The following is a 10,528-nucleotide window of genomic DNA, read 5'->3' as shown; positions in this document are numbered from 1 at the left end:
GAGCTCTCTGCTAATCGCTTTCCACTTCGTTTGGGAGTATCGCCAATCAGGGCGAAGATGCGCACTGGAGAAGCGCGAAGAACGAAAACTGGTCTTTTCGCAGTTATGGACTCTGGTGAACTGCGGTATACCTTCGATCTTTTCATAGACTTATAATACAATGTTAATGATACCATACAATCTAAAATACTTGTATGATTATACAATAGTTACCATTACAGGGTGAAATAATAGTATGAATACAGTAGAGTTTATAAGCTTTGTTTTTATACATTGTATCACAAAAATTGTAAAACAACATATATCATGTTAAATGAGAGTATTTTATACAGAGAATATACATAGATGGAAGTTGAAGAAATCAAATTTTTCTCACTTTGAACCTTCTTTTATCATTGAAAGTTTAAAATTAAATATCTTTTTATCGAGCGTAGAGGCCGAACTCCGAATTTCGCATCGGTAAAACAGTCAACGTCTCATCGAAAATTAGGCCGAACAGAAACTGATTTAAGCCCCACCTCAGTTATTGCATCCAACTAACGGCATGCTATACTACATCACCGACGAGATACTGTATCTCGTCGGTGATAACTGTATTTTAGACAAAGGATTCTTATCTATAGGGCACCAACTATTGAAGATATACTTCCTAGATTTACCCCAGCAAATATAATTGAATATACTTACCTTTTAACTTGTCACCAACAATTAGTCAATTTAATATCTAAACCTTGACAAACTTCGCGTTTAATATTGTAGTTAGAATGTTGTGAAAATTATAAAAGTAATTTTTAATATATAATCTTTATTTCTTTGAAACGGAAGAGGCCGTAACACTGCAGAGTTTCGTGCTTCTGACATTATTGGGTAGTCTATGTCTTTTCCATGAGGTGTTTAATGGTGCAAAACTGGCTTTTAGGATATTGAGTGAATTGCTCTTTCTTGTGATCTGAACTTTTCGTATATTTTACTGATTACGCACATTTCGTTAAGTCAACATGCCGAAGAATAAAGGTTCGTAATTAATTTTATTGTATCGTGTCTGTTCTTTATGAAAATTGTAGAATTATTTGTACAGAGGTCATTTAGTTTTCAATGTGCAATGTGGTTAATCTCTTCTAACCTGTTAATGTCAAGTTTGTTCTCGAAATTAATGGCCATATCATACCAGATACCGAAATCTTTTATTGGAAAATATTTTCTAAATCGTAGAAAATTATTCTTCAATTATCATCGAACTTATTTTTTATTTAGGAAAGGGAGGTAAAAACAGGAGAAGGGGTAAGAACGAAAATGAAACTGAAAAAAGAGAGTTGGTTTTCAAAGAAGATGGACAAGGTAAAATTTATAACGTTACACATAATACTTTATTTTATTTTCGATGAGCTTTTGTAATTTTGTGAAATTATTTGCGTGAAACTTATTTTTGACATATGTTGCTAGTACTAAGTAAATACAAAGACTTTCGAAATTTTTAATATTTTTGATATATATAATTTCAAGTTTGAGTAAATGAATCGTTTAATGTTTTTATATTTTGTTTAGAATATGCACAAGTTACAAAAATGCTTGGGAATGGTAGGTTAGAAGCAATGTGCTTTGATGGTGTGAAACGATTATGTCACATTCGTGGAAAATTGAGGAAAAAAGTATGGATTAATCAAGGTGATATAATACTAATTGGTTTGCGAGACTATCAAAATGCAAAAGCTGATGTTATATTGAAATACACATCAGATGAAGCACGTAATTTGAAAACTTATGGTGAATTCCCTGAAACTGGTAAGCACAATTTGTTATATTCTTACTTATCCAAATTTCAATTTAGAATTAGCATTCTAGTAATTTTTTTTAACATTGTTATAGTAAGAATCAATGACACTGTCACCTTTGTCGAAGATGGTTTTGATGAAGATATTGAATTTGGTGATGAAATTAGTGATGATGATGAAGATGATGTTGACAATGTGAGTTTTCTATTTTTAAGTATTTAATTATCTAATATCATCAATTTGATTTGTCAATAAAATAATGTTTTCATTGTTACAGATCTGATGATCTTCAGTATAAAAATAAAAGGTATGGTACAAGAGTGCATGGAAACACCTATTTGTTTTACAAGATACTACCATTTGTTGCGGAATTCAGATACTAAATTTTGTTTTAAATAAGTAGTCAATTTTCTGTATCTATAAATAAATCTCCATTCATTTGTATAATAATTTCCAATGAAAAATTGAGTCCTGAATTTTCAGGATTTGCGTCAGTGTTATTAGGTTTGTGGTACTCACTATATAGCCTGTCTTTTATTTTTATGTGACCTTAAAAGTAATGTCCCATTTGCAATGGGTGCATTTTTATACATTATTCTAATTAACCTAACAGTTGTGAAAATGAAGTTCGTAGCAAAATTTGATTTTAATACTTTCAGTTAATTAATTACTACATATTTGGCTGAATTTAATTACATATACAAATAGTTATTTTTACAATTATTTTGTATGTATCAAAGTGTTTCATTAGGTATTCTGTTATATAATACATGTGCAACTACGGCTTTGTTTATGTAATTATATTTACGAACAACTAATTGTAATTATAAGAACAAAATTATTAATTGTGAATTATACAAACAATATCTAACTCTTAATAGTAGCAAATTGACGTTTTATTTAGAAATATTCATTAAGAAGAGAATAAGTCTTCGGAATAGATCAGATGTGTATGTATTTAAAAATGAAATTTATTTAGCGGAAAAAAATAATTTGTAACATCGTTTTATTATGCATTATACAAAGATTATCATTTTTATTTCGTATATCATGTGTTGAAAACTTATCCGAATATTCATATCATGTTATCTTCAATACGAATCCATGAATGTGTACTAAATAAAATTCATGTCAACTGTTAACAACGAATAAAAATATATGAAATATCGAGTTAATTTTATTTACTAATTCATGCAAATCCTTTGCTACAGTTATTTAATGAGATCGTTAAACTTACTACATGCCAGATTAAAAGGTTTCTGATAATTTAATTAAACATTAGGGGTTTACTCGTTCCGATATGTTATTTGAATTCTCAAATAATTTTAATTTATGGCGGTCTTTTGAAAATACTAGTTTGTAAGTACAATTTCATCAAATAATTATTCTAATAATTTCTCGCTTTTGTGCTGATTTTGACTGATTTCTAAGAAATATAATAAAAGGGAGTCAAACTTGTATCTTTTCAGTTGGGAGTGTAAGGTGTGGTAGAAAAGGACTGGTAAAAAAGATACTAACTGTGCTATGCATATACAGACCTAACCTTACTTGAGGGTGTCAGGAATCCCCAAAATCGTCATCCCTTGATAATAAGGGCATGTTCGGTTTTGTTGGATCTGTAGTCACTGTCACTGTGTTGGATTTGTAATCACTGCAAAGCTGCAAAGACAGAGGTGCTTCGAAAATTTACCACGAAGGGAAAAAGCTTAGAATAAAGCATAACCTGTGTAGCTCAACGAATCTCCATGCACAGGTACGATTGTGAATGTGACAAAGCATTTTGAACAAAGTAATAAAATCTAAGTACATTTTTTCTTATGCAGATAATCATATTGTTAACATCGATACATTCTCTGTCGTATAAAGAGTTTATTTTGTATACAAAATATTCAAGTATACAAGTTTTTTGTATACATAACTACTAATTTATGAGATTGGTTTGCAGTTACAGATAGTGGAAGAGAGAGGAGAAAAACTCTGGTACGGAGCGTGTTGCATTAGATATTTTATAATCATTATGGAACGTAAACAGGGTCAAACAATTCGTAGTGAAGCCCGGAACATAATCCGGCGCGTAATAGAAAAATGTGACGAAGAAGCGCGTAAAGGCGAAATGATTTATCTACTTAAGCAAGCAAATCTCCGTGCTTCATTTTATACTGGAACATCCATTCCAACCATTAGTCGTATCCGAAAGGAGGATTCCACGTATAGAGAAGATGAACCTCTACCAACACCGGGAACGAAACGCCCGAGAAGTGAGGATAAAAAGTTTCACTGCTCACTCGAGGACCAGGCGGTAATAAGAGGTGTTGTTCACGATTTCTACTTGGAAAAAAAAATTATGCCTACTGGTCCTAAAATATTAGCAGCGATACGTAAAAAAATCAACTTCCCATGGGAAATACATAGTCTCCATAAATTACTAAAGTGCATGGGTTTTGAATGGAGGAAGACTATTAATATTAAAAAGGTATTAATTGAAAAGCCAAATTTTATAGCTTGGAGAGCTAAATATCTGAAAGCAATAGAATATTATCGCAAGCAAAACAGACCTATAATTTACATTGACGAAACGTGGGTAGACAACACCTTGTATTTTCATAAATGTTGGGACGGTAAGGAAATAGGAATTATGAAGAACACAAATTCATCAAACCGTTTGGTTATTATTCACGCGGGAGGAAAGGATGGTTTTATAAAAGGGGCAGAACTCATATTCGAGTATCAAACGACACCTAGTGACATCCACGGACAAATGAACCCGGCAAATTTTGAAATATGGATTACCGAAAAATTACTGCCTAACATTCCTGCAAACTCCGTGGTAGTTATGGATAACGCCCCCTACCATTCAGCTCGACTAAACGAACCGCCCTCGAATTATTCCAAGAAAGAAGATATACTTCGATGGCTGGTCGAAAATAATGTCCCGTATGCACAGAATATGAGGAAATACCAATTGCTTGAGCTGGTAAATACACACAAGAAATTAAAGAAAACGTTTAAAGTCGATGAGATACTAAAAGTACATGGGCATAATGCCTTACGATTACCAACGAGTATGCCTGATCTGAATCCTATCGAACTGGCTTGGTCCCAGGTAAAGAAGAAATTAAGAGAGAAAAAAATATTTGTTTCATCGAGCAGTGAGCTGGAACGACACATCATGGTGGCAATTAACGAAGTGACACAAAAAGACTGGCAGAATTTCTGTGAACACGTGGAGAAGCTTGAGGGAGACTATTGGCGAAAAGATGGATTAGTAGAAGAAATAACAGATAATTTAGAACTACCAAGTGATGAATCGGAAAGTGATTCTGATGAGAGCACAGATTCTGAAGATTAAAAGGGTAAAAAGAAATACAGGTTACATGTATTTGAAAATTTAAAATATATTTAATTTGATAAAAATTAAAATTATTTTAACAGGGCATTTTAAGGAATAATGGATTCTATGACCGGAATGGATTATTTACTTATATGCATATGATAAATATTTACTTTGCTACAAGCTGAGGGAGAGGGTACAGCCACGGCCGGTTTTAGCAATATTGACGCCCCGGGCAAGATTATCGTGGCGCCCATTCAGGGGCTAAAAAACGCGTCAGGGAAGATGTAGACATAAATGTCGCAGCATATATAGCATATATGTAATATTACATATGAGATGTAGATAGAGAGAAGAGGCAATAAGAAAATATCGGTATATTCGCGTACTAGAGACACCGGGTTGCGGCGCCCCCTACAGATCTAACGCTCTGAACGATTGCGCGACCGCGCGCCCCCCTGACGCCGGGCCTGGGTACAGCTATGTAGCTTTAAGTTATGGAATTTGTTAGTTGATCAAACCGGTATCATTGATATTGAGGTCGTAGGAATTAGACGCCGAAATGAACCGTCGTATGGGTCAGATAGATTACGAAAAGAAGGGAAGAGCTTGTCATGGATACCGTGAACATTATCTTATGTTTAAGATAATGAAAGTACTAATGTTCAAAATATTGTATATAAACGTTGACAAGTAAGATAATTTAAATATATATATATATATTTTGGTAGTACTTGTATCAAGATTAGTTTAAGGATCTAAACTATTGAAATATTTATAATTTATAGCAATGACCATACACAGTCATTTCCATCAAGTTATGGACGATTTGATGGAAACAGGAATACTGTAACTGAAATATCAGAATTGAAGAGGTAAAAATATAAATTAAATAACACTACCATTGTCCTAAGTGGTTATAATAATTATATAAAATATTGTTCATATTTCTTCTTTTCAGGAAAACAATGAGCCCTTTCAAAACACAAAACGTTTGTGCAACTCTCGCTACGTAAGGGATCCAACTACAGAGAACTGCACCAGACGCTAATCAAAGAAACTTGCTTTATTAAAAACTTCTAACTGTTTTTCATTTGAATAAAAATGAACCTTCTTCCTCAATCATCTTTTTGAACAAATTTTTTAAGTGATTGCTATTTTTGATCTCATGTTATACTTTATTTTGTTATACACACCCACTGTATATTTGGTTATTATCCATTACCTCGTAATGATAAGATGTTCATGGGTGCGCAACATGGTGCTTCAAAGACTATCATTGGCTATTAGTGATAATTAGATGGTCTGAAAGTCAATACGAAGTCAATACGTTCGGATCGTATTACACGGCTTCCTCGTCGAGCGTCTCACTTCGCTTAGGGGGATCCCCCCAAGCGGAGGGGATAGCGATGTTGCATATATCCAGCCAATCTTTCGTTGCATATGTATATCCAGCTTTTACTACATACCGCAGTTCACCAGAGTCCATAACTGCGACGCGCAGGTTGGAAGATGGTGGGGGAATGCAGCGAGCTCTCTGCTAATCGCTTTCCACTTCGTTTGGAAGTATCGCCAATCAGGGCGAAGATGCGTACTGGAGATGCGCGAAGAACGAAAACTGGTCTTTTCGCAGTATGGACTTTGGTGAACTGCGGTATACACATGTAAGTAAGTAAGTAAGTAAGTACTTATACGTCTCTTCACCTTACCGTAGTCGATAAGGTACTTGTGCCAATGAGGTACGGTAACAGAAGAACCTACAAAACAGGCACGACTGTTATACCGACTGTGGAAACCTAACTTCATACTGGGGTACCGCGTACCCTAAAAATGATCACCCATCGGTAACAAAGGCATGTCCTGTTTTCTACTATCTGTAGTCACTGCAGGATGCTTCGTAAATCTACCACAAAGGGAAAAAACTTGGAATAAAGCATAACCTCTGTAACTCGGTAGCTCAACGAATCTGCATGCACAGGTACGATTGCAAGTGTGACAAAGCATTTTGAACAAAGTAATAAAATGTAAGTAAATTTATTCTTATGCAGATAATTATATTTTTAACATGGATACATTTTCTGTCGTATAAAGAGTTTATTCTGTATACAAAATACGTTTTTTATCTTCGTAACCTCTAATTTATAAGATTGTTTTGCAGTTTCAGATAGTGGAAGAGAGAGGAGAAAAATTCTGGTACAGAGCGTGTTGCATTAAATATTTTACCATCACTATGGAACGTAAACAGGGTCAAACAATTCGTAGTGAAGCCCGGAACATAATCCGGCGCGTAATAAAAAAGTGTGACGAAGAAGCGCGTAAAGGCGCAATGATTTATCTACTTAAGCAAGCAAATCTCCGTGCTTCGTTTTATACTGGAACATGTATTAGAACCATTAGTCGTATTCGAAAGGAGGATTCCACGTATAGAGAAGATGAACCTCTACCAACACCGGGAACGAAACGCCCGAAAAGGGAGGATAAAAAGTTTCGCTGCTCACTGGAGGATCAGGCGGTAATAAGAGGTGTTATTTATGATTTCTACTTGGAAAAAAAAATTATGCCTACTGGTCCTAAAATATTAGCAGCGATACGTGAAAAAATCGACTTCCCCTGGGAAATACATAGTTTGTATAGATTACTGCAGCGCATGGGTTTTGAATGGAAGAAGACAAATAGCATTAAAAAGGTATTAATTGAAAAGCCAAATTTTATAGCTTGGAGAGCTAAATATCTGAAAGCAATAGAATATTATCGCAAGCAAAACAGACCTATAATTTACATTGACGAAACGTGGGTAGACAACACCTTGTATTTTCATAAATGTTGGGACGGTAAGGAAATAGGAATTATGAAGAACACAAATTCATCAAACCGTTTGGTTATTATTCACGCGGGAGGAAAGGATGGTTTTATAAAGGGGGGAGAACTGATATTCGAGTCTCAAACGACACCTAGTGACATCCACGGACAAATGAACGCGGCAAATTTTGAAATATGGATTACTGAAAAATTACTGCCTAACATTCCTCCTAACTCCGTAGTAGTTATGGATAACGCCCCCTACCATTCAGCTCGACTAAACAAACCGCCCTCGAATTATTCCAAGAAAGAAGACATTCTTCGATGGCTGGTCGAAAATAATATCCCGTATGCACAGAATATGAGGAAATACCAACTGCTTGAGCTGGTAGATAGACACAAGAAATTAAAGAAAACGTTTAAAGTCGATGAGATACTAAAAGTACATGGGCACAATGCCTTACGATTACCACCAAGTATGTCTGACCTGAATCCTATCGAACTGGCTTGGTCCCAGGTAAAGAAGAAATTAAGAGAGAAAAAAATATTCGTTTCATCGAGCAGTGAGCTAGAAAGATACATCATGGAGGCGATTAACGAAGTGACACAAAAAGACTGGAAGAATTTCTGTGAACACGTGGAGAAGCTCGAGGGAGACTATTGGCGAAAAGATGGATTAGTAGAAGAAATAACAGATAATTTAGAACTACCAAGTGATGAATCGGAAAGTGATTCTGATGAGAGTACAGATCCTGAAGATTAAGAGGGTAAAAAGAAACACAGTTTGCATATTTTTTAAAATTTCAAATATATTTAATTTGATAAAAATAAAAATTATTTTTTACAGGGTATTGTAAGGAATAATGGGTTCTACGACCGGAATGGATCATTTACTTATATGCATATGTTAAATATTTACTTTGCTACAAGCTGAGGGAGAGGGTACAGCTATGTAGCTTTAAGTTACAGAATTTGTTAGTTGGTCAAACTGGTATCATTGACATTGAGGTCGTAGGAATTAGACGCGGAGATGAACCGTCGTATGAGTCAGATAGATTACGAAAAGAGGGGAAGAGCTTGTCATGGATGCCGTGAACATTATCTTATGTTGAAGATAATGAAAGTACTAATGTTCAAAATATTGTATATAAATGTTGACAAGTAAGATAATTTAAGACTATATATTTTGGTAGTATATATATCAAAATTAATCTAAGGATTTAAATTATTAAAATTTTATAATTTATAGCAATGACTGTACATATTCATTTCCATCAGTTATGAACGGTTTGATGGAAACAGGGATAATGTAACTGAAATATCAGAATTGAAGAGGTAAAAATATAAATTAAATAACACTACCATTGCCCTAAGTGCTTATAATAATTATATAAAATACTGTTCATATTTCTTTTTTTCAGGAAAATCAATGAACCATTTCAAAATATAAAACATTTGTGCAACTCTCGCTACGTAACGGATTCAACTACAGAAGACTGCATCAGACGCTAGTCAAAGAACTGTACATAAGTAATTTAAAGAAATTTATTTTGTTATCGATTTAAGATTATATTTTTAAGCAACGAAAGAAACCGCCTACATAAGTAGTTCAAAATTGTCAAATTTTTATGTATTTTTAAATTAATTTATAACGATATTTCCCCATAAAAATTTACTGAAATTTTGTTCAATATTTATTTTTAAATAGTAATAATATTAAGAACTGTATTATTTTATTGTTAATAAATATATAATATTTGGTGATATCAGTTTGATCTACCAAGGTCTCACTGTGTGTAGGCCGCTTTAGAGGCAATGTTTCCTTCTTTCTCATTCCTGAGTAGAGAGTCAGTGGCAAGGTCTATTGCTTACGTTCACATGCGAGCTTAATAGCGACGCTCACACCGAGAGAAACTAAACGCGAGCTCGACGCAGTCAGGCGCTCGTACGGGCAATTCGTGTACATGCCTGCTCTAGTAACTAAACTATGATTGGCGACGAAGAAGATTAATACCTAAAAACCACCCCAAGTGTCCCCTCGCATTTTAATGAGCTTTTGTATACTAATAGATCAGAATCAAGGGGAAGAAAATTTAAAAGGTGATTTTGGAGGTCAAAATAAAATGAAAATCAAAAATGACAAAATGCCGTTCGTGGCTTTAATTTGTAAATTCGAGTGAGTGACGCCTGAGAACAGCTATCTGCATAGCATCGGTGGTTGAACAGTATGGTCAGGAGGCGCGCTACGTTCCTTAAAAATAGATTAGATATCTTTTAAACTATCGTCTATCTGCGTTCTAAACCATATATAAAAATACTTCTAACAATATAATCTGCTAACCTACAAAAGCTCATTAAAATCTGAGGGGGGCACTCGGAATGATTTCCTTATTATTAGTCATGTTACAACTTACATCTTTTTATAAACTGTCTTTTGAGCTCTACTACTACTTTTCTTATAGCGCAAAAAATATTTTAATGAATTCATATTGAAACCAGAGTCCTATATAAAATAACCCATTAAAAAAACCTTTGGTGAAGAGGACAATATTTTGACCGTGACCGTTTGCTAATTTTTCTTAAAATGACAAAGATCCTGATGGGCGTACAGGATGCGCTTGCACGA

At 34.2% G+C, this 10,528-nt stretch overlaps 3 protein-coding genes and 1 long non-coding RNA gene across 6 annotated transcripts; 3 read left to right on the top strand and 1 right to left on the bottom strand.

The window, feature by feature from the left end:
- The first annotated feature begins 762 nt into the window (after nt 1-762).
- Nucleotides 763-2,938, top strand: eIF1A (eukaryotic translation initiation factor 1A). Its single transcript, XM_034331382.2, has 5 exons — nt 763-1,014; nt 1,255-1,338; nt 1,546-1,782; nt 1,867-1,967; nt 2,050-2,938. Exons 1-5 carry the CDS (start codon nt 999-1,001, stop codon nt 2,053-2,055), a joined length of 444 nt encoding a protein of 147 aa, XP_034187273.1. The 5' UTR covers nt 763-998; the 3' UTR covers nt 2,056-2,938.
- On the bottom strand, nt 2,481-3,422 carry LOC117607561 (uncharacterized). Its single transcript, XR_004582192.2, has 2 exons — nt 3,291-3,422; nt 2,481-3,198 (listed from the first exon to the last, which is right to left on the bottom strand). It is a non-coding gene; the product is annotated as an uncharacterized LOC117607561 (long non-coding RNA).
- On the top strand, nt 3,155-6,222 carry LOC117607557 (uncharacterized). Of its 2 annotated transcripts, XM_076688591.1 has the most exons (5): nt 3,155-3,525; nt 3,718-5,125; nt 5,205-5,796; nt 5,892-5,978; nt 6,065-6,222. In XM_076688591.1, exon 2 carries the CDS (start codon nt 3,790-3,792, stop codon nt 5,119-5,121), a length of 1,332 nt encoding a protein of 443 aa, XP_076544706.1. In that variant the 5' UTR covers nt 3,155-3,525; nt 3,718-3,789; the 3' UTR covers nt 5,122-5,125; nt 5,205-5,796; nt 5,892-5,978; nt 6,065-6,222. The 2 variants fall into 2 exon arrangements, with proteins under 2 accessions (XP_076544706.1, XP_034187271.2); XM_034331380.2 differs by having other exon boundaries at nt 3,155-5,125.
- A 691-nt stretch (nt 6,223-6,913) lies between these two features.
- On the top strand, nt 6,914-9,599 carry LOC117607556 (uncharacterized). Of its 2 annotated transcripts, none has more exons than XM_034331379.2 (5): nt 6,914-7,081; nt 7,262-8,669; nt 8,750-9,063; nt 9,152-9,237; nt 9,324-9,599. In XM_034331379.2, exon 2 carries the CDS (start codon nt 7,334-7,336, stop codon nt 8,663-8,665), a length of 1,332 nt encoding a protein of 443 aa, XP_034187270.1. In that variant the 5' UTR covers nt 6,914-7,081; nt 7,262-7,333; the 3' UTR covers nt 8,666-8,669; nt 8,750-9,063; nt 9,152-9,237; nt 9,324-9,599. The 2 variants fall into 2 exon arrangements, with proteins under 2 accessions (XP_034187270.1, XP_034187268.1); XM_034331377.2 differs by having other exon boundaries at nt 6,916-7,127.
- The last annotated feature ends 929 nt before the right edge of the window (nt 9,600-10,528 follow it).

The sequence above is a fragment of the Osmia lignaria genome, chromosome 6 (genome assembly GCF_051020975.1).
Source record: "Osmia lignaria lignaria isolate PbOS001 chromosome 6, iyOsmLign1, whole genome shotgun sequence".
In the NCBI taxonomy this organism is placed as follows: domain Eukaryota; kingdom Metazoa; phylum Arthropoda; class Insecta; order Hymenoptera; family Megachilidae; genus Osmia; species Osmia lignaria.
The sequence above is the reverse complement of the archived record's forward strand: the minus strand, read 5'-3'. Positions and strand labels throughout refer to the sequence as shown.

What these genes read in the sequence shown, in the direction of transcription:
- eIF1A (XM_034331382.2), top strand. An exon ending in TTTCAAAGAAGATGGACAAG is followed by an intron (nt 1,339 to 1,545) that starts GTAAAATTTATA and finishes TATTTTGTTTAG; the next exon opens with AATATGCACAAGTTACAAAA. An exon ending in TGGTGAATTCCCTGAAACTG is followed by an intron (nt 1,783 to 1,866) that starts GTAAGCACAATT and finishes ACATTGTTATAG; the next exon opens with TAAGAATCAATGACACTGTC.
- LOC117607557 (XM_076688591.1), top strand. Translation starts at nt 3,790, where the DNA reads ATGGAACGTAAACAGGGTCAAACAATTCGTAGTGAAGCCCGGAACATA.
- LOC117607556 (XM_034331379.2), top strand. Translation starts at nt 7,334, where the DNA reads ATGGAACGTAAACAGGGTCAAACAATTCGTAGTGAAGCCCGGAACATA.